The sequence below is a fragment of the Schistocerca serialis genome, chromosome 1 (assembly GCF_023864345.2).
Source record: "Schistocerca serialis cubense isolate TAMUIC-IGC-003099 chromosome 1, iqSchSeri2.2, whole genome shotgun sequence".
NCBI lineage: Eukaryota > Metazoa > Arthropoda > Insecta > Orthoptera > Acrididae > Schistocerca > Schistocerca serialis.
The window spans coordinates 362475701-362495160 of NC_064638.1; the positions used below are offsets into that span (position 1 = coordinate 362475701).

The 19460-nt window shown below is 46.4% G+C and overlaps 1 protein-coding gene across 1 annotated transcript in view; it reads left to right on the forward strand.

Annotated features, from left to right (window-relative positions):
- LOC126473691 (uncharacterized) overlaps positions 1-19460 on the forward strand; it is a 1039677-nt gene that overhangs the window by 675162 nt on the left and 345055 nt on the right. The window contains exon 5 of the mRNA XM_050100967.1: positions 7395-7640. Within this exon, the coding sequence (XP_049956924.1) occupies positions 7485-7640 (156 nt within the window). The 5' untranslated portion in view covers positions 7395-7484. The remainder of the gene's footprint in view (positions 1-7394; positions 7641-19460) is intronic.

The following is a 19460-nucleotide window of genomic DNA, read 5'->3' on the forward strand; positions in this document are numbered from 1 at the left end:
ATCCTGCTGAAATGTAGGGTTTCGCATGGATCGTTCAAAAAATGTTCAAATGTGTGTGAAATCTTATGGGGCTTAACTGCTAAGGTCATCAGTCCCTAAGCTTACACATTACTTAACCTAAATTATCCTAAGGACAAACACACACACCCATGCCCAAGGGAGGACTCGAACCTCCGCCGGGACCAACCTCACAGTCCATGACTGCAGCGCCTCAGACCGCTCGGCTAATCCCACGCGGCTCGCATGGATCCAATGAAGGGTAGAGCCACGGGTCGTAACAAATCTGAGATGAAACGTCCACTGTTCAAAGTGCCGTCAGTGCGAACAAGAGGTGACCGAGACGTGTAACCAATGGCACCCCATACCATCACGCCGGGTGATACGCCAGTATGGCGATGAGGAATACACGCTTCCAATGTGCGTTCACAGCGATGTCGCCAAACGCGGATGCGACCATCATGATGCTGTAAACAGAACCTGGATTCATCCGAAAAAATGACGTTTTGCCATTCGTGCACCCAGATTCGTCGTTGAGTACACCAACGCAAGCGCTCCTGTCTGTGATGCAGCGTCAAGGGTAACCGCACCCATGGTCTCCGAGCTGATAGTCCATGCTGCTGCAAACGTCGTCGAACTGTTCGTGCAGATGGTTGTTGTGTTGCAAACGTCCCCATCTGTTGACTCAGGGATCGAGACGTGGCTGCACGATCCGTTACAGCCATGCAGATAAGATGCCTGTCATCTCGACTGCTAGTGATACGAGGCCGCTGGGATACAGAGAGGCGTTCCGTATTACCCTCCTGACCCCACCGATTCCATATTCTGCTAACAGTCATTGGATCACGACCAACGGGAGCAGCAATGTCCCGACACGATAATCCGCAATCGCGATAGGCTACAATCCGACCTTTATCAAAGTCGGAAACGTGATGGTACGCATTTCTCCTCCTAACACGAGGCATAACAACAACGTTTTATTAGGTAACGTCGGTCAACTGCTGTTTGTGTATGAGAAATCGGTTGGAAACTTTCCTCATGTCAACACTTTGTAGGTGTCGTCACCGGCTCCTATCTTGTGTGAATGCTCTGAAAAGCTAATCATTTGCATATCACAGCATCTTCTTCCTGTCGGTTAAATTTCGTGCCTGTAGCACGTCATCTTCGTGGTGTAGCAATTTTAATGGCCAGTAATGTATTAGAGTTCACGAAGTTTGTCACACGAACTGACTGATAAGCTGAAGTAAACGCGGATTGAAACCGTTGGAGGTTTCATTTTCGTGCGGTGTGAGACCATCTGCTTCCATTTCGTCCACAGTGAGATATGCAACCATCACGGTGATAGGCTGCTGCTGTCAAGATGCAAAGAGTAGCAGATGATTTTGCCACGGTTTTGTTTTGTAAGCACAAGAGCATTAAAGAGATGCTCATCGAACATTTTTTTTGCTTTTCCTTTATTGAATTTCGATTTCCCCCTGAGGGGGCGGGCTGGCAGCAGCTTAGTAGGCTGCTCTGCAGCCTACAGACTTTTTAAAACGTAAGACGAAGATAAGAAACAATAAAAGCAGGCGATAAAACGGTGACTTAAATTGTAAAACGGCGGAAAATTGTGGAAAGTTAAAACATAAAACAAAGGGTTGGCAATGCTAATAAAATACACAGGAAGCAGGCAGGTAACATAGTAGACAGACAATTAAAAAACATGGCGACGGTCTGGTTTCTGTTCATAAGAGATACAAAAATCGCACCCAGCGACGGTATGATATCCATTCGCAACGCTTCGGAAAAGACACATAACACTGAACACTCACTGTAAACACTGCAATAAAATGTCGGCCCAAAGATGACACACCCACCATAGCCAAGGTCAGATGGGGGGGGGGGGGCCTGGACAGATGAGATGGAAAACAAGGAGGGAGGAGAGGAAAAACGAAAGGGGGGGGGGGAACCGAAGGAGGTAGAGGACTCATAAAGGGGGGAGGGGCAGGGAAGTTGCGAGAGGGAATGGGAAAAGGCAGATGAGGGAAATGCAAAAGGGCTCGGGGGAGAGAAGGGGGGCAGAGAGAGGGTGGGGAAAAAAGAGGATGGAAGGGAGGAGAGGGAGCTCAGAGAAAGGACAGAGGAAAGGAGGTGGAGTGAGGATCAGAGTTGATAGGAAGGATAAATGGAGGGAGAGAGAGCATCATCTGGGAGGGGGAGTAGATGGAAGCCACCTCGGGAAAGGAGATGAAGGGTGTAGAGATGGAGGGTAGGGGGGACACAACAGTGAAAGCATGGCAGGGGGTGGGAGAGGAGAGGAGCAACCAGGGGGTGAGGGGGATCAAGGCGGCGGGAGGTGTAGAGTATGCGGATATTTTCGAGGAATAGGAGCAGATGGGGGAAAGGAATGAGGTCATAGAGGATCCGCGTGGGGGACGGGAGGCGTATACAGAAGGCAAGGCGGAGTGCATGACGCTCAAGGATCTGGAGGGACTTATAGAATTTGGGGGGGGGGGGGGGGGGGAGCGGATATCCAGGCGAGACTGGCATAACAGAGGCTCATGGAACACCAGAGGTGTTGTTCATCACAGAAAGTTTTTTCCGCAATAATTCCGAGAGCGTAATTTCCGGAAACATTCGGGCACACGTAGCGTGCTAAAGGATTCCCCGTCACACTCCGGAAGGTGGCCTGCGGAATGTACGTGGACGCGTTGACCCCGCGGCGTGTTTGTTGTTGCACACGGAGCCGTGCGGTGTCGCCGGTCAGTGCTCCTGGCAGCTGGCAGACCGGAGGCGCCGCCTGCAGCGCGTGACGCATGCGCCACCACTGGCCGCTGATTCACAGGCTGTCGCCTCGCCGCGCGCCGCTGTCTGGAATTAATCGCCTCCCGCCGTCCGTGTCCACCGCTGCTGACCCGCACACACGGCGGAACGACTTGTCAGACAAGCCTTTTGTTCGTAAACGTCGACAGCTTCACCGAGCCATAGGGAGATCATCCTGGGTATCGAAGGAGAATAACAGACGATAAGAAATCCTGATTCATCATGTGTTTTATGTGGCAACGGCCTTGCCGCAGTGGCTACGCCGGTTCCCGTGAGATCACCGAAGTTAAGCGCTGTCAGGCGTGCTCGGCACTTGGATGGGTGACCATCCAGGCCGCCATGCGCTGTTGCCATTTTTCGGGGTGCACTCAGCCTCGTGATGCCAATTGAGGAGCTACTCGACCGAATAGTAGCGGCTTCGGTCAAGAATACCATCTTACGACCGGGAGAGCGGTGTGCTGGCCCCACGCCCCTCCTATCCGCATCCTCCACCGAGGATGACATGACGGTCGGATGGTCCCGGTAGGCCACTCGTGGCCTGAAGACGGAGTGCTTTTATGTGTTTTATGTGACACCGGGTGTCGACCAAACACTTTCTTGTGGTATCGTAGCCCGCCAGAGTGGCTGTGCGGTGCTAGGCGCTACAGTCTGGAGCCGAGCGACCACTACGGTCGCAGGTTCGAATCCTGCCTCGGGCATGGATGTGTGTGATGTCCTTAGGTGAGTTAGGTTTAATTAGTTCTAAGTCTAGGCGACTGACGACCTCAGAGGTCAAGCCGCATAGTGCTCAGAGCCATTTGAACCATTTGGAATTCTGTCATCAAGGAACGCACTGACATCATAGGCACCGAGAGCTACACCGAGTTGTTTAGGCCTACTCTCCAACTAGATCTGTGATGCTGCTGACTTCCTTCCATAGCAGACATTTTCTTCATCTATCGCAGAAAAAAGAAATTCATTGACGAAATCGTGACATATACCAACCTGAATGAGATTTTCACTCTGCAGCGGAGTGTGCGCTAATATGAAACTTCCTGGAAGATTAAAACTGTGTGCCAGGTCGAGACTCGAACTCAGGACCTTTGCAAGGTATGCAGGAGAGCTTCTGTAAAGTTTGGGAGGTAGAAGACGAGGTACTGGCAGAAGTAAAGCTGTGAGGACGCGGCGTGAGTCGTGCTTGGGTAGCTCAGATGGTAGAGCACTTGCCTGCGTAAGGCAAAGTTCCCGAGTTCGAGTCTCGACCTGGCACACAGTTTTAATCTGCCATGAAGTTTCATATACCAACTTGTTAGAAACGATCATTACAGAATCATTTAAACCATTTTCAGATGATGAAGACTGAATACATAATCGAAAGATTGAACTCACAGTTAAACCTGAGAAAATTTTATCCAGACGGTGTTTTGGTTTTCATTAGTAAAAAATGTAGCTCAAAGAATTTTTTATGTGCAAAATAGAGCCAACTAGACAGCCTTGGCAGCGTGTGATATTCAGTTCGATGATATTCGTTGATGGTGATAGCCGAATACAAAGTACAATCAGTATTTCAGTCTCGACAGGGTACGGCTGACAGGCAACAGGGCTATGAAGACGCAGCAGCTCTACATAGCAGCATGTGACAGTGCGAAGGCGTCAGTAGAAAAGTAATGAACGATAACCACAAATAATGAACGGTGACATATAAACGGTAAAGGCGTCATTTAAACACAGTTACGTATGACTTTATCGGATGCCGCAACGCCTACCATGATGACATCTAGTTGTACCTAAGCACTAGCCCTAAAACATTATTGCCACCGTATAAGGTATGAAAGACGACCTTTGTCGGTATCATGGTGGGAAAGAAACCTGGCTCTTAAACAAAACACAAAGAACTCACAGGTCATCCTCACATCACACAGAAAGTTGATCAGCGGAGATTTGTGTCAAACAGTTCCTCTAATAATTCTTAACGGTATCCAGTTACCCTAGAGTGAAATATCTTGGCCTAGTGTTGGATAACCACCTAAACTGCAAGAATAAATTTTTGGAGCATCGACAGAATATCTCTCTTGTCTACAAGCAATCCAAAAATTTAGAAAACTATTTCCATCTGAATTTAAACAAAAATTGAATCTAGTTTTTAATGTCGCCACGTCTTCGCTGTTCTGATGTAGCTAGTTGAACGCGACACACGTACTGCAAACTCCAGACGACTTGAACTATTCATGACTGCTTGCCTTAGAAATGTAACATTCGATAGTTTGATCGCATCAGTCCTCCCTATACTCATGCTTTATGTGACCCCATATGTGGCGTGATTCTCACACGCTTCGTTTACTTAATTGATTTCTTTCTTACTAGTGTCCCCAATACTTTTACCCACATATCAAATACCTGTGATCTTTCCGCATCTGCAATACAAGATCGGATATGTCCAGCATCCTAGCTGTACTTTTCCACACTTTCATTTCAGTTTAATATACGACTGTGGAACAAACTACCTTGTAACCTGCGTTACCCTAAATCACTCTACATTCAAGAGAAGATTACAGCTTCATATGTTACTATCGACGTAACTTCCCTCTCGGTATATCTCAGCTACTGTCTTTCTGCCCAACAGCGATCAGTATCTCCGTCAGGTGCTCTTCTAGTCCTTATCTATTTCTGTTTTCTTTTTCCATCTCAAGTGCCAACCTTACCACATTATTTGTCGCTTTTCCTCTGAATAAGCAACTTCCTGCCATATTATTTCGTTCTGTAACGCCGTCAAAGATTTCTGTTAGATGTCGTTACTCACATCCAACGTAGTGAGGAAATCGCTTAACACAGTGTTAATAAGACTGACATTTCGTAAATCCCATATATTCATTATTATATAATGAGTGTTTCAAAGTTTTTGCGTCAAGCGTCTAGGGATGATAGATCACAACATAGGAAACAACGTTTGTTAGAGAAAAAATGTTTGAGGACACCCCTTCCCCTCCCCCAGTGATACTAGGCATCTCTTATAATTTGTTATGCCCTTGGGAGACAGTAGAGCATAGGCACACTGCAGTGCATGTACGCAATGTGTGTTGCCTACAATTCAGCCAACTGCTTCACATGAAAGGGGGTGGCCTGAGTTCCTGGTTTGCTTCTTAAATACCTTTCTTCGCTTCAACAGACCAATTCTTAATGTTTTCTTCTTGAAAATCGCTTTATCAATTTACTGGGATACATAGTATCCAAAAGCAGCGGACCTCGTTAGTAGACCTCGCTACTTCAGTGAAATCCTGTCGTTCCAGTGCCGGAAATTCCAATAAGAAGACGTCTGGTATCGCATGGAAGCGTAAGTGTACATTTTGTCTTTAATAGAGTCGGCAAGACTAAGCACAACCAGGAGCACCTCCGAAGATGTACGAAACGTCAGGGATAGAAGTTTCGTGGACCACGGGCATACAACCCGGAAGAATTCTCGGCAGCTGAAACATCCGTTCGTGAAAGCCTTCGTTGTTTCATAGAAGATGTTCCCCATGAATTGATCTGTCCCCTGAAGACATTTGATTCAAAAACTTTGAAACACCCTATTCGTGTAGATACATACTCCGCAATCCACCACACGGTTCGTGGCGGAGGGTACCTCGTACCACAACTAGCATCTTCTGTCCCTGTTCCACTCCCAAACAGAACGAGGGAAAAATGACTGCCTATATGCCTCTGTACGAGCCCTAATCTCTCTTATCTTTGTGGTCTTTCCGCGAAATGTAAGTTGGCGGCAGTAAAATTGTATTGCAGTCAGCCTCAAATGCTGGTTCTCTAAATTTCCTCAGTAGCGATTCACGAAAAGAACGCCTCCTTTCCTCTACAGACTCCCACCCGAGTTCCAGAAGCATTTCCGTAACACTCGCGTGATGATCAAACCTACTAGTAACAAATCTAGCATACCACTATCATCGTTATTGTCATTTTTATTATTATGCAGGGTGATCCAGCTGCCCCTATCTTTGGGTTTTATACAACCCATAAGCCTTCACAAACCATATTTTCATATTCTCTTGCTTGCTGTGCATAAACTATTAGCCCGAGAGAAAAAATGAAGAGGACCTTTTTCTAAGAAATGTAACATAGTTAAGAGTTTTAGTAGAGCTGGAGACTAAACTTCTCGATTTATTTTTAAAAAACGCGTTTGAAGATCACTTTTGTACGTTTCTCTTGAATTACCCGAAAACTGTGGCCTCCAGCAAAAACCTATCCCTGTACAAAATTTAACTGTATTAAATCTTCTATAAAAAGGTCGGTTCATTTTTTCCGTGAGAGTAATAGTTTGCACCTAGTGAGCGAAAGAATATGAAAATCTTGCGTGTGGTTTTTGAGGGTGTTGCAGGTTGCGTAAAACCCATAGGTAGGGGCAGCTGAATCATCCAGTATACGGCTCATGTGCCATGCAAATTACAGTGTTGACTGACGAAGAATGTCTGGTTAGAAGTAAGAGATGCTGTGAAGGCATTAATCTTGGCAGGTGAAAAAAAATCTTCAAGTAAAGGAATATTATTGCACATTGTATTAGCGAATTCTTTCTCCATACAGTTACTGTGTTGAGTGTATGAATATTCACGGCGTGTCGTCGCTTGCAGGGCGTGGTGTGATGGGCGCAGAGCGGTGACCCGCCCCTGGAGCACGGTCGCAACCAGCAGGCAGAAGGCAGCAGACAGCACACGGCAGACATGGAGGTGGTGCCCGCGGCGGACGTGCCCCTGGCGCTGCCGTTCGCGCGCTCTAACGTGCAGGAGTGGTCGCACCTGGACCAGCTGACGGGCGTGCTGCAGCAGGGCCGCGTCCAGGCGCACCACTGGGCCAGCGCCACCAGGGCCTACGGCAAGGTCAGTCTCACCTCCTGTCTCTTACAAAATAGTCCACACACTTACTCCGCAAGTGCCGCAGGTGCTCAAACTGGGCCCTGTCAGAACTGTCTTCAACGCCGTCACGACGTCTTCGACACTGCATCAGAAGTGGAGCGGTAGATAAAATATCGATATCATCATCAGGTTACCTTCCATTCGGAAATTGGATGCACTCAGTAACTGTATGTGACTTGTAAATTATAGATTGCAGCTTTCTTTTGTCTTCATTGATATCTGACACCTTACAATAAGATGGGCTGGCAGCAGCACACTACGCTGCTCTTCAGCCACAAATTTTACAGAGAAAATACAATGGAGACACAGAATACACAGAACAAAGTGTGGGGCAAAAAACAGAAGACACAGATACAAATAACACATAGCCGTTCACACGTGAAGACACCTAAAGAAACCGTTGGCACTGCACACGGACACTGATGACGGAGACGACACGTGGACAATGGAGTGTGGGCGGCGAAAAACACTGAGGCACAAACTCGACGGCACACAAATGTCCACTTTACGTGTGCGAGTCCGGGGACCTGCCAAGAGGGGAAGAAGGTGGTGGGGGAGGGAGAAGGGAGAGCAAAGATGCCATGGGCAGAAGAGATGGGGGGAGGAATGAAGGTATGGGGGTAGGGGAAGCCCGGGGGAGGAGGGAAGGGGGAGAGAAGGGAAAGTGGGTGCCCATAGGAACAAACACAGGAAGAGGGAGGGAGTATCAAAGTTGGTAGGAGGGGTAGATGGTAGGGAGGAGGGCATCACCAGGGAGGGGGTGTTGGCGGAAGCCACCTTGGGAGAGGGTATGGAGAGTGGGGAGATGGAGAGCAGGTGGGACGTAGAAATACAGGCGCGGCAGCGGATGGGGGTGGGAGAGGATGGGAGAGACAAGCGGGTGAGGAGGATCGAGTTTACGGGAGGTGTAGAGGATCCGTATCCATTCGAGGAAAAGGAGGAGGTGGGGGAATGGAATAAGGTCATACAGGATCCGCGTGGGGGAGGGGAGACGAATGCAATAGGCGAAGCGAAGAGCATGGCGTTCTGGGATCTGAAGGGATTTGTAAAAGGTAGGAGAGCAGAGATCCAGGCAGGGTGGGCATAGCAAAGGATAGGACGGATGAGGGATTTATAGGTATGGAGGATGGTGGAGGGGTCCAGACCCCATGTACGGCCAGAAAGAAGCTTGAGGAGACAGAGCCATGAGTGTACCTTGGCTTGGATTGTCTGGAGGTGGGGGGTCCAGGAGAGGCGACGGTCAAGGGTGACATCAAGGTACTTAAGGGTGGGGATGAGGGCGATAGGACGGCCATAGACAGTGACATAGAAATCGAAGAGGCGGAAGGAAGGGGTGGTTTTGCCTATGATCACCTGGGTTTTGGAAGGATTGACCTTAAGCAACCACTGGTTTCACCAAGTGGTGAATCGGTCAAGATGGGATTGGAGAAGGTGTTGGGAGCGCTGCAGGGTGGGTAGAGTGCAACAGCCAGTCGTTCTTTTTATATTTTATTATGCGAATCCAGATTTCGGCTAGTAGCTAGCCATTCTCAATGCTAAAAATACAAGAAGTACATAGTCAGATGCTATAATAAAAAGTTACAACTAATGGCATAACTTATATGGTTTGTATATTCCTTTCAGCTATTTTTTATTTTCAAAGCCTATCGGTCCCTGTTGCTCTGGCATCAGTCACAGTTCTTTGAATACTACTATATACAGAAGGTAGGCTGTGTAGAGAACACATCGGTTGGTTGTATGGCGCCCTCTATATGAACTACGTATACAATATTTAAGGGAAGTTAAACACTTCAAATTTACATGGGAATTTCATAAAATAAAACATAAGTAAATTCTTTACATTGCTGTCCGACTTATTTCATATTTTCCGGTAAATATAGAATATATATATAAGAAAATTTCCAGGTTCACTTCTTGCGAGTCAGTAGTTTTATTCTTTAAACATCTAAGTAACGTCAGATGGGTAACACCTTTTTTAAAAAAATTATACATAAGACACAAGAAGGCACATGCTATATACAACTAATAGAGTTGATCTGATTTAAATGTTTTTATCTTCGTATTGTTTTTCTCTCTTTACTAAAACATCATAACAGGTATATTGTCCCTCTTATTTACTAAATAGTTCATAGATGGCGCCAAATGTCAGCCAGATGTATGGTTGGTGTAACTGGGCTATTCTGTTACAGATGTAGAAGGTACTAGCCTCTTTGTCACTTCAAACCGATTTTTTTAATAAATACAATAAAACCAATACACTGAATTGCTGTTAATAACAATGTACATGCATCTAAGCTAACTTACCATGTGAAAGTTATGTAGGTTCCAAATTATAGCCATCATACTCGTACAATAGTTTGCTAATGGCTGCTACATATTGGCAAGACGGCAGGAGCTACTTACCGGAGATCATCGCCATCAGTGTCTCGTGTGTACCGTCGTGTTTAGTGTTCTCCGTCGCACTCCATCGTTCACCTGTGCCATCGACATCTTCAGTGTTTGTGTGTCGTGTCAACAGTCTGTAGTGTGGATTATCGTCGAGTGTGAACGGCTCCGTGTTTGTCTTTATGTGTCTACTGTTTTATTACCCACCGTTATGTAGCTTATGTGTATTCTTTCTGTTGTTTCTTTGTCTATTATATGGCTGAAGAGCAGCGAAACATGTTGCTGACAGCCTGCCTGTTTGTACAGGTTTAAAAATCACAATAAAGAAAAAAAAAGGAGCTACTTACTATGTTACCATCCATAATGCCAATTCCCACACCTTGTAACCCTCTGCAGGTGTGCTCCAGGGCTCTGTCCTCTCCCCTCTCCTCTACCAACTGTACACGGCAGATATGCCCCAACCCTCGACCCCCTCCAGTACACCTCTTGCAATATACTGATGACACCGCAAACCTTGCCCTCGCTCCTACCCTCCAATGGTCCCAACGCCTTCTTCAGAATCACCTTGACCTTTTTGCTACATGGTGTAACCAGTGGCTCCTGAAAATCAATCCTTCCAAGACCCAGGCAATCATCGTAGGTCGTACTACTCGCTCCTTCCGGCTCCTGGATTTCTCCCTTATTGTCTGCACCCGTCCTGTCTGCCTCACCCCCACCCTCACCTACCTTGGCCTCACCATTGACCGTCATCTCACCTGGATCCCTCATCTCCGCTCCATCCAATCCCAAGCCCACAACTGCCTCTGACTCCTCAAACTCTTCTCTAGCCGGTCATGGGGGTTGCACCCCTCTACCATCCTCCACACTTACAAATCCTTAATCCGTCCCATCCTCTGTTATGCCAGTCCGCCTGGATATCTGCCCCCCCCCCCCCCCAAATTCTATAAGTCCCTCCAGATCCTTGAGCGGCATGCACTCCGCCTCGCCTTCCGTATACGCCTCCCGTTCACATGCGGATCCTCTACGACCTCATTCCTTTCCCCCATCTGCTCCTATTCCTCGAACATATCCGCATTCTCTATACCTCCCGCCGCCTTGATCCCCCTCACCCCCTGGTTGCTCCTCTCCTCTCCCATCCCCGCCCCCTGCCATGTCTTCACTATTGTGTCCCCCCAACCCTCCATCTCTACACCCTTCATCTCCTTTCGCAAGGTGGCTTCCATCAACTCCCCCTCCCTCCATTTATCCCTCCTATCAACTCTGATCCTCAATCCCCCTCCTTTCCTCTGTCCTTTTCCCGGGCTCCCCCCCCTTCCATCCTCTTTTTCCCCACCTCCCCTCTCTCTGCCCCCTTCTCTCCCCTGAGTCCTTTTGCATTTCCCTCCTCTGCCTCTTCTCATTCCCTCTTGTGTCTGCCCTGCACCTCTCAACCCTTATGAGTCTTCTCCCTCCTTGGTTGCCCCCCCCTTTCGTTTTTTCTTCTCCTCCTTCCTTGCTTTTCCCCCTCCTCCAGGTCCCCCCCCACCCCCATCTGCCTTTGGCTCGGGAGTGTCATCTTTGTGCCGCCATTTTCGTGCAGTGTTTTACAGCGAGTGTTCCGTGATGTGTCTTTTGGGAAGTGTTGCGAACGGCCATCATACTGTTGCTGGGTGTGATTTTTTTTTATCTCTTGCGAACAGAAACCAGACTGTTGCCGTGTTTTTAATTGTGTGTCTACTATGTTACGTCTGATTCCTGTGTGTTTTCTTAACATTGCCAACCCCTTTTGCTTTCGGTTTTAAGTTTCCGCATTTTTCCACCATTTTCAACTTTAAGTCACCGTTTTATCGCCTGTTTTTCTTGTTTCTTTTCTTCTTCCGTTTTTAAATACGTCTGTAGGCTGTAGAGCAGCGTACTAAGCTGCTGCCAGCCCATCCCCTTCGTGGAGAATTGAAAATCGATAAAGAAAAAAAAGAAAAAAAACGGAGCTACTTAGTTCCTCTTGTGTCAAACCTTACATTGCTTTCTAGCAACAAGTTTTCAAATCATTACTAGAACCGTCCGTTTTTATAACGACCTGATCATTAATCGGGTTGCTATCGGCATTCTTGTGATGGCAGAATATCTCCAGCTCTTCCAGGAGGTCGAGGAACCTGCCCTTCTCGCATTAATGCAGCAGCCTAACATTAGATGTCAACGTCGGCACAATACGTTTCTATGTAAGTAAATGGGCAGCCATACTCGATTTCTGCGGGATATCTTTTCTTCTCAACGCGACGTGTTCCCCAAACCTAATTTCAAGCACCCCTTCTGTTTGGCCAACATAACAGGCCCTACAGTCTGGGCAATCAATTTTAACTCCAGAAGCATGAAATAAATTTTTTTCATCTACAGATTGTTGCAAAATACATCCTAAGTTATTTTTGGTACAAAAGACACTATCACATTGTACTTTCTAAGGATAGTTGCAATTCTAGTACTCATTTTTCCATAGTAAGGTGAACTAACAAACTTAATATTTTCTTTAGAAGCCATACTATTGTAAAGCGTCATCCTATTTTTGTATTTATTAGCTATCTTATCGATATCTTCACCAAATAACATCGATATATGTCGGTGAAATTGATTTCTTACTTTATCGATATACCTGCATCTACACGACAATATCAACTGCCGAACATTTTTATTTTATATTAAACATTTTTCGTAATTATATGTAAAAATTTGAAATTGTTCTTTTGAAAGTGTAGCAGAACATAATTACACTTTCTCGGTGAGAAGGAGTCTTACAACTTTTTGAGCTTTCTTCAAGCCAGTATTTCTATTTGACTGTTTGAAGCAAGTATAGGTGACACAAAGAAACAGCATGTAGCATAGGTGGGTGACGGAGTGAATGGAATAAAATAATTTCTGATGAGAATAAATAGCACAGCACTTACGTTAAAAAACGATTTTTAACGCAACTACTGTCCTGTCTCTTCACAACAACATTCTTCAAAAATAGTTGCTGAAAATGATCAATAAAAATCTAATTGACAAGATTGGTCTTTGCGGTGGGCGGTGACTTGTGAGGGGATGTGCTGATGTAATCGGTGCTGCCAACAGAAACTGCAACGTTTAACTTCACCAGGCAATTTTGACACTACAAGTAGGTCGCTGTCGTTGGCAGAAATGAAGGAACAGGGAAGTCGACATGAAGCGTTTCGGACAAATCGGATATGTGACGAAACCGAACAACTGACCCATCGGACACTTTTCATTGTGCCACTTACATCCAGTTACCATTTTTTGAGAAGAGGTTATCGCCAAGCGTGAACGTGCATCGTTTTCCTTTCAATTATTGCTCTAAGGGGATAGGCAGCCTGCAGAATATCTAATACCAAATCAATACTTAAATACAGAGCTCCAAAACCGGCAGTATATTTACAATGTGCAGCCGATATTTTTATAGGCCCGCAAGTCCATATTCTTTCCGTCGCTATACCTATATATCAATAATTTTTTCGATAAATCGAGACCCGGTAACGATATTTTTTTTAAATATTGATTATCAGATTACCGACATTTTTAAAAACATCAGCAGTCCTAATCAGAAGCCAGCCGCTGAGGGATTGAGGCTTGTTTATGAATTAGTTTCCTTCGAGCAGTTATCACAGTCGCACGAAATTTCTGAAATGGCAAATTTCCGCCATGGACTCTAATTATTGTATGTTTTCTACTGTTGGCCAATTTTGGCTGAGGCCTACGGCTGACAGTTTCGTGGCTTGTCCTCCTGCACTCAACTGCCGCTCTGAAATGGCGTAATAACCCAAACTATTCGGTTGTCGAAAACAGACAATAGACACAGTAAATGGCGAAAATATCGTCATCTGAGGAGTTTCTGTACAAGTAAACCGTACCTGGAAGAATTGCTGTAGTCAGTCCCTCTTCCAATCCATGTTACCAAGTTATTTTCTTTGGTGTTTTTTATTTATGTTAAGGACTGAAAACTCATGAAGTTAAGACCACACATGAAATCTTTATTTCGATAGATTACTAGTTTCGGCAAAGAGTCTCGCCATCTTCAGATCATAAAATTCTTTGATTAGTGTTGGTGTCATTACAGCTTCACAAATCGCTAAAATCTTTCTTAAAATGAGAACATATGTACATGACATAAGTAAAAACAGCTTTTCATCGTTCGTGGCTTGTGTAATTGAACGACGGTTATAAAATCAAGGCGTTACGAAGTGATGTAAATACTGATTGTGACAGTTACTTTGCAACGTTAGTTGCTTGTTTAATCTGCACGAACCCGCTTTGGATTACAATCTGAAACTCACCGATTCTTTCTGATGAATTCACTTTCCGTACACAGCACTTGCGCACAGTATTTGAGACAAGACCCGGTATACAACCGTTAGACAGTATTGTGGAAAGTAGGAACGGAACGCATACACTAATTTCTGTGCGCTTCTCTCTGATAGCAACTGACGTTGCTTAGGAGAGAGAGTAAAAGTAATGCAGTAGCTTGAAAGTTCTCACTGCAGGAATCGATTTTACCTCGTCTACGTCATCGCTACATACCGAGGAATAAAGAATAGGTCATTTAATTAGTCATAGCATTCTATGAACAGTCCAAGTATTCGACGAAACAGCAGTTTGTATAATAGCGGTTAAGCGTTTGCGGCAAAAATTTCCCAAATTTTACTTTTCTGCATGTCACCACTGAGTAAGTGATCAAAAATTTTAGCTGCAGTACTGTGCACATCTTTTTGTGCTGATGACAAACTTAATGTGGAGTAATTGATTTCATTTTTTCCTTCTGGTACTGTAACTATTTACATCATTGTTAGACAATAACATTATTTAGATTAAGTAGTATGTAACCCTTGCGACCGATGACCGCAGTTTGGTCACATAGGAACTTACCACAAATTTCCAAATTCCTTATGCTGAAGGATTCCATTATAATTTCTCTTCCAGAGTAGGCAGTTTGAGTCAGCGTTTTAAAACGCTCTTTGCCACCTCTGTGACATCAACCATATGTGCACCATTGGTTACCACCCACAAAGCAATTGCCAAGAGATGGCATAGAACAATGAAAGTGGCCTTCATGTGCCACCGGGCTCATGGACTGAGGCACTTCCGTGTGTCCTGTCTAGGCATACAGGCTGCATATAAAGCGGAATTTCAGGCTTTGGTCGCCAAAGCAGTATATGGAGAACCCCTTGCACTCCCTGCAGATTATACTCTGCCTGCGACCAACATCGGTGAATCTGATCTTCCACAATTGGTACAGCACATCAAAAACTTCATCCACCAGACACGAATCCCTCCGCTGTCGCCACACTTCATGCTGAAAGTATTCATTCTCAGAGATCTCGACACTGTGACCAGGTGATTCATGATGTCATGGTACATCCCGCATTGCAGCCTCTTTAGTCAGGGGTGTACGTAGTGCTCAAACATGTAATTCAAACCTTTGGCATTTTTACTAACAAGAGACCTACCACTGTCTCCCTTAATCGACTCAGAACGGCGAGCACACTGCAAGATTGACCTTCTCTTTTGTCTTTCATGATGACGACCTCCTGGACAACCACAACACTGACAAACACAACGCAACACTTTAGAAGCCACAAGAGCTACGCAGCGCTACTGCATCTCTGCACGAGCCAACCGAGCCACCAACACCTCCAGTGTTATGGTATGACCCATGTAACAATGCACAGGATTTTGAAAGTCATGTGTCACATCCGGGATCACCGTCTATTCCCTTGCTGATATGTTAGTGAATTCAAACACTCTGGAAGTGAGGAATAAATTGCGTGAAACTTCAAGGGTGGTGAGCGAATATAATATTATTTCTGTGATTACAAAATCGAGTCAGATTTATGAAGAACTTGGCAGTCAGTATGACGCTGACGTCCCCCCTCCCCTCCCTTTGACCTTGATCCGTGACAAGATTCGATTCGAAAGAGAGTCATAAAGCCCTTGCATCCACTCGTGAGGCAAGCTGACATCCAGCTGTTATAACTGGTCCTTGAGATGCTGGGTATTGTCACTGGGACGCAGTTGACGTCCGAGCTGCTCCCACACATGTTCTGCTGGGGAGAGATCTAGGTTCTTGCTGGTCAGGAGAGTACTTTAAAAGCACGTAGAGATAAGGGTCATGTGTGAACGAGCATTGTCCTGTTGAAAAATGGCACCACGATACTGTCACGAGAGAGGTAATACGTGAGGGCGCAAGATGTCTGTGATGTACAGTTGTGCCATCAGAGTTGCTTCGGTAGGTATCAGCCCTGACCTGCAGTCATATTCGGTGGCTCCCCACAACATGACGCCAGGAGCAAACCGCTGTGCTTCTCTAAAACATTGGAAGAATGGGACTTCTCACGACGGCGACATACACACCGAAGATGCTCACTTGCGGTCGTACAGATCCGCGGCGCATCGCTAAATAAAGTGCGCCACCATACATCAGCAGCCCATGCCTCCTGGTCACGACCCCACTCCAGCCGCAGCTGTTTGTGTTGTGTTGTTACCGGTAGCCTATGCGCAGGGCGTTATTTCCCTAATCTGGCTGGTGCTAGTCTCCAATCATCAGTGCGGGATGACACAGAATGTTGCGGTGAGTCTGTTAGTTGTTCTCGGGTGACAGGCGTAGATGTAAAAGGGTTACGATGTGCTTTTTACACAATACCGTGATCTTCCTTGCCTGATGTTCCCATGCAGCTCAGCAATGGGCTACTGTCACATCCGAATGCCGGACAACCCTGCATATGGCACGATTCGACCTCCTGGCCAAATGGAGGCCCACAATAAGGCCCATTTCAAACTCTCTCCACACTGAAACTTCCTGGCAGATTAAAACTGTGTGCCCGACCGAGACTCGAACTCGGGACCTTTGCCTTTCGCGGGCAAGTGCTCTACCAACTGAGCTACTGAAGCACGACTCACGCCCGGTACTCACAGCTTTACTTCTGCCAGTACCTCGTCTCCTACCTTCCAAACTTTACAGAAGCTCTCCTGCGAACCTTGCAGAACTAGCACTCCTGAAAGAAAGGATATAGCGGAGACATGGCTTAGCCACAGCCTGGGGGATGTTTCCAGAATGAGATTCTGCAAGGTTCGCAGGAGAGCTTCTGTAAAGTTTGGAAGGTAGGAGACGAGTTACTGGCAGAAGTAAAACTGTGAGTACCGGGCGTGAGTCGTGCTTCGGTAGCTCAGTTGGTAGAGCACTTGCCCGCGAAAGGCAAAGGTCCCGAGTTCGAGTCTCGGTCGGGCACACAGTTTTAATCTGCCAGGAAGTTTCATATCAGCGCACACTCCGCTGCAGAGTGAAAATCTCATTCTCTCCACACTGCCTGACACGAGTATGCAGCATCTCTGTGCCCTCACTAAACTCGACATCTGACTCTGTACACGCTTCTTATATATCCTACCAGGCCTGATTACTACACTAAACTCGGAAAACATTAATGCACTCATACGGCCGTTTTACCTCTCACAGAGAACTGCAACTCTATTTGCACACCCACCGATAATGTGTACGTTTTAGAAGTTACATTGACATCCGACGATGTTTTCTGGGTGCTTCAGTTTTTTTGTCAGTCAGTGTACACTCCAGGCGCCTTCTTACAGTCTATCACTGAAGTCTGAACTTTGTCTCCTGTGGGCGATTGCGAAATGTGGTTGCTCAGTACAGCCTTGTGTTGAGTGTTTTATGAGTATGGAGTGTTAGGAAGGACACATCTATACCTCTAGAGAGAGGAATGCCACATGTAAATCGTCCACCCAATATAAGATCCCCATAAGTAGAACCACATATTCTCGTGCCGTGATTCCTGGTGGAGAGGTCTGGAGTGAAACCAGGGACACTGGCTACCTGACGATCAGGTAGCCACCTCGCCACGCTTTGCCGGACGTCAGCAGATCTCGAAGCGGTCATGTTGAGGAGTATTTACCGAGCTCTGCTTTGGAAGCCGTAAGAGCTTCATATTATCTCACTTTACACTAAAGTGACAAAGCCATGAGATCATGATATGGACAAATACAGATGGTGGGAGCTCTGCTTTGGAAGCCGTAAGAGCTTCATATTATCTCACTTTACACTAAGGTGACAAAGCCATGAGATCGTGATATGGACAAATACAGATGGTTGTAGTATTAGGTACACAAAGTATGAAACGGCAGTGCGTTGGCTGAGCTATCCGCAGCTCATGGCCTAGTGCTTAGCGTTGCTGCTTCTGGATCGTGCGGTCCCGAGTTCGATTCCCGATCGGGTTAGGAATTTTATCTGCCCGGAGACTGTGTGTTTGTGTTGTCCTCACCTTCTCATCGTCATTATCATTCGTGACAAATGGCTAGATTGGACTTTGAAAACATTGGACTGTGTAAAAAATTAGGACTTTGTAGCCAGCCGGGGTGGCCGAGCGGTTCTAGGCGCTACAGTCTGGAACCGCGCGGCCGCTACGGTCTCAGGTTCGAATCTTACCTCGGGCATGGATGTGTGTGATGTCCTTAGGTTAGTTAGGTTTAAGTAGTTCTAAGTTCTAGGGGACTGATGAGCTTAGAAGATAAGTCTCTTAGTGCTCAGAGCCATAGGACTTTGTACGGGCGCTGATGACCTCGCAGTTGAGCGCCCCGCACGCCAAACTTCATCATCATTGGCAGAGTTGTCATTTGTAGCCAGGCGTGATTATGGCCGCACGGCGGGGATTAACAGACTCTGAACCCGGAATACTAGTTGGAGCAAAACGCATGGCACATTTCACTTCGGCTATCGTTAGTGAATTATTCTCATCACGGACAACGCATTGGTCGACGGCCTTCATTAGACGACCGAGAACAGCAGCGTACGCGTAGGGTTGTTAGCGCTAAGAGACAAGCAACGGTACGCGAAATAACCGCAGAAATTAATGTGGGACGTACGACGAATGCATCCGTAAAGGCAGTGCGGTGAAGTTTGGCGTTAATGCGCCATGGCAGCAGAAGACCGACGCGAGTGCCTTTGCTAAGAGCACGACATCGCCTGCTGCATCTCTCCTGCGCTCGTGACATCTCGTTTGGACCCTAGACGACTGAAAAACCGTGGCCTGTTCAGATGAGTCCCGATTTCAGTCGGTAAGAGCTCATTGTAGGGGTTCGAGTGTTGCGCAGAAACCACGAAGCAATGTATCCAAGTTGTCAACAAGGCACTGTGTAAGCTGAAAGTCGCTCCACAGTAGTGTGGACTGTGTTTACATGATATGGATTTGATCCTCTGGTGCAACTGAACCGATCATTGATTGGAAATGGTTATGTTCGGCTACTTGGAGACCATTTGCAGCCATTCATGGACTTCATACTCCCAAACAACGACGGAATTTTTATGGATAACAGATCTCCACGTCACAGGGCCAACTGGTTCGCAATTGGTTTGATGAACATTCTGGA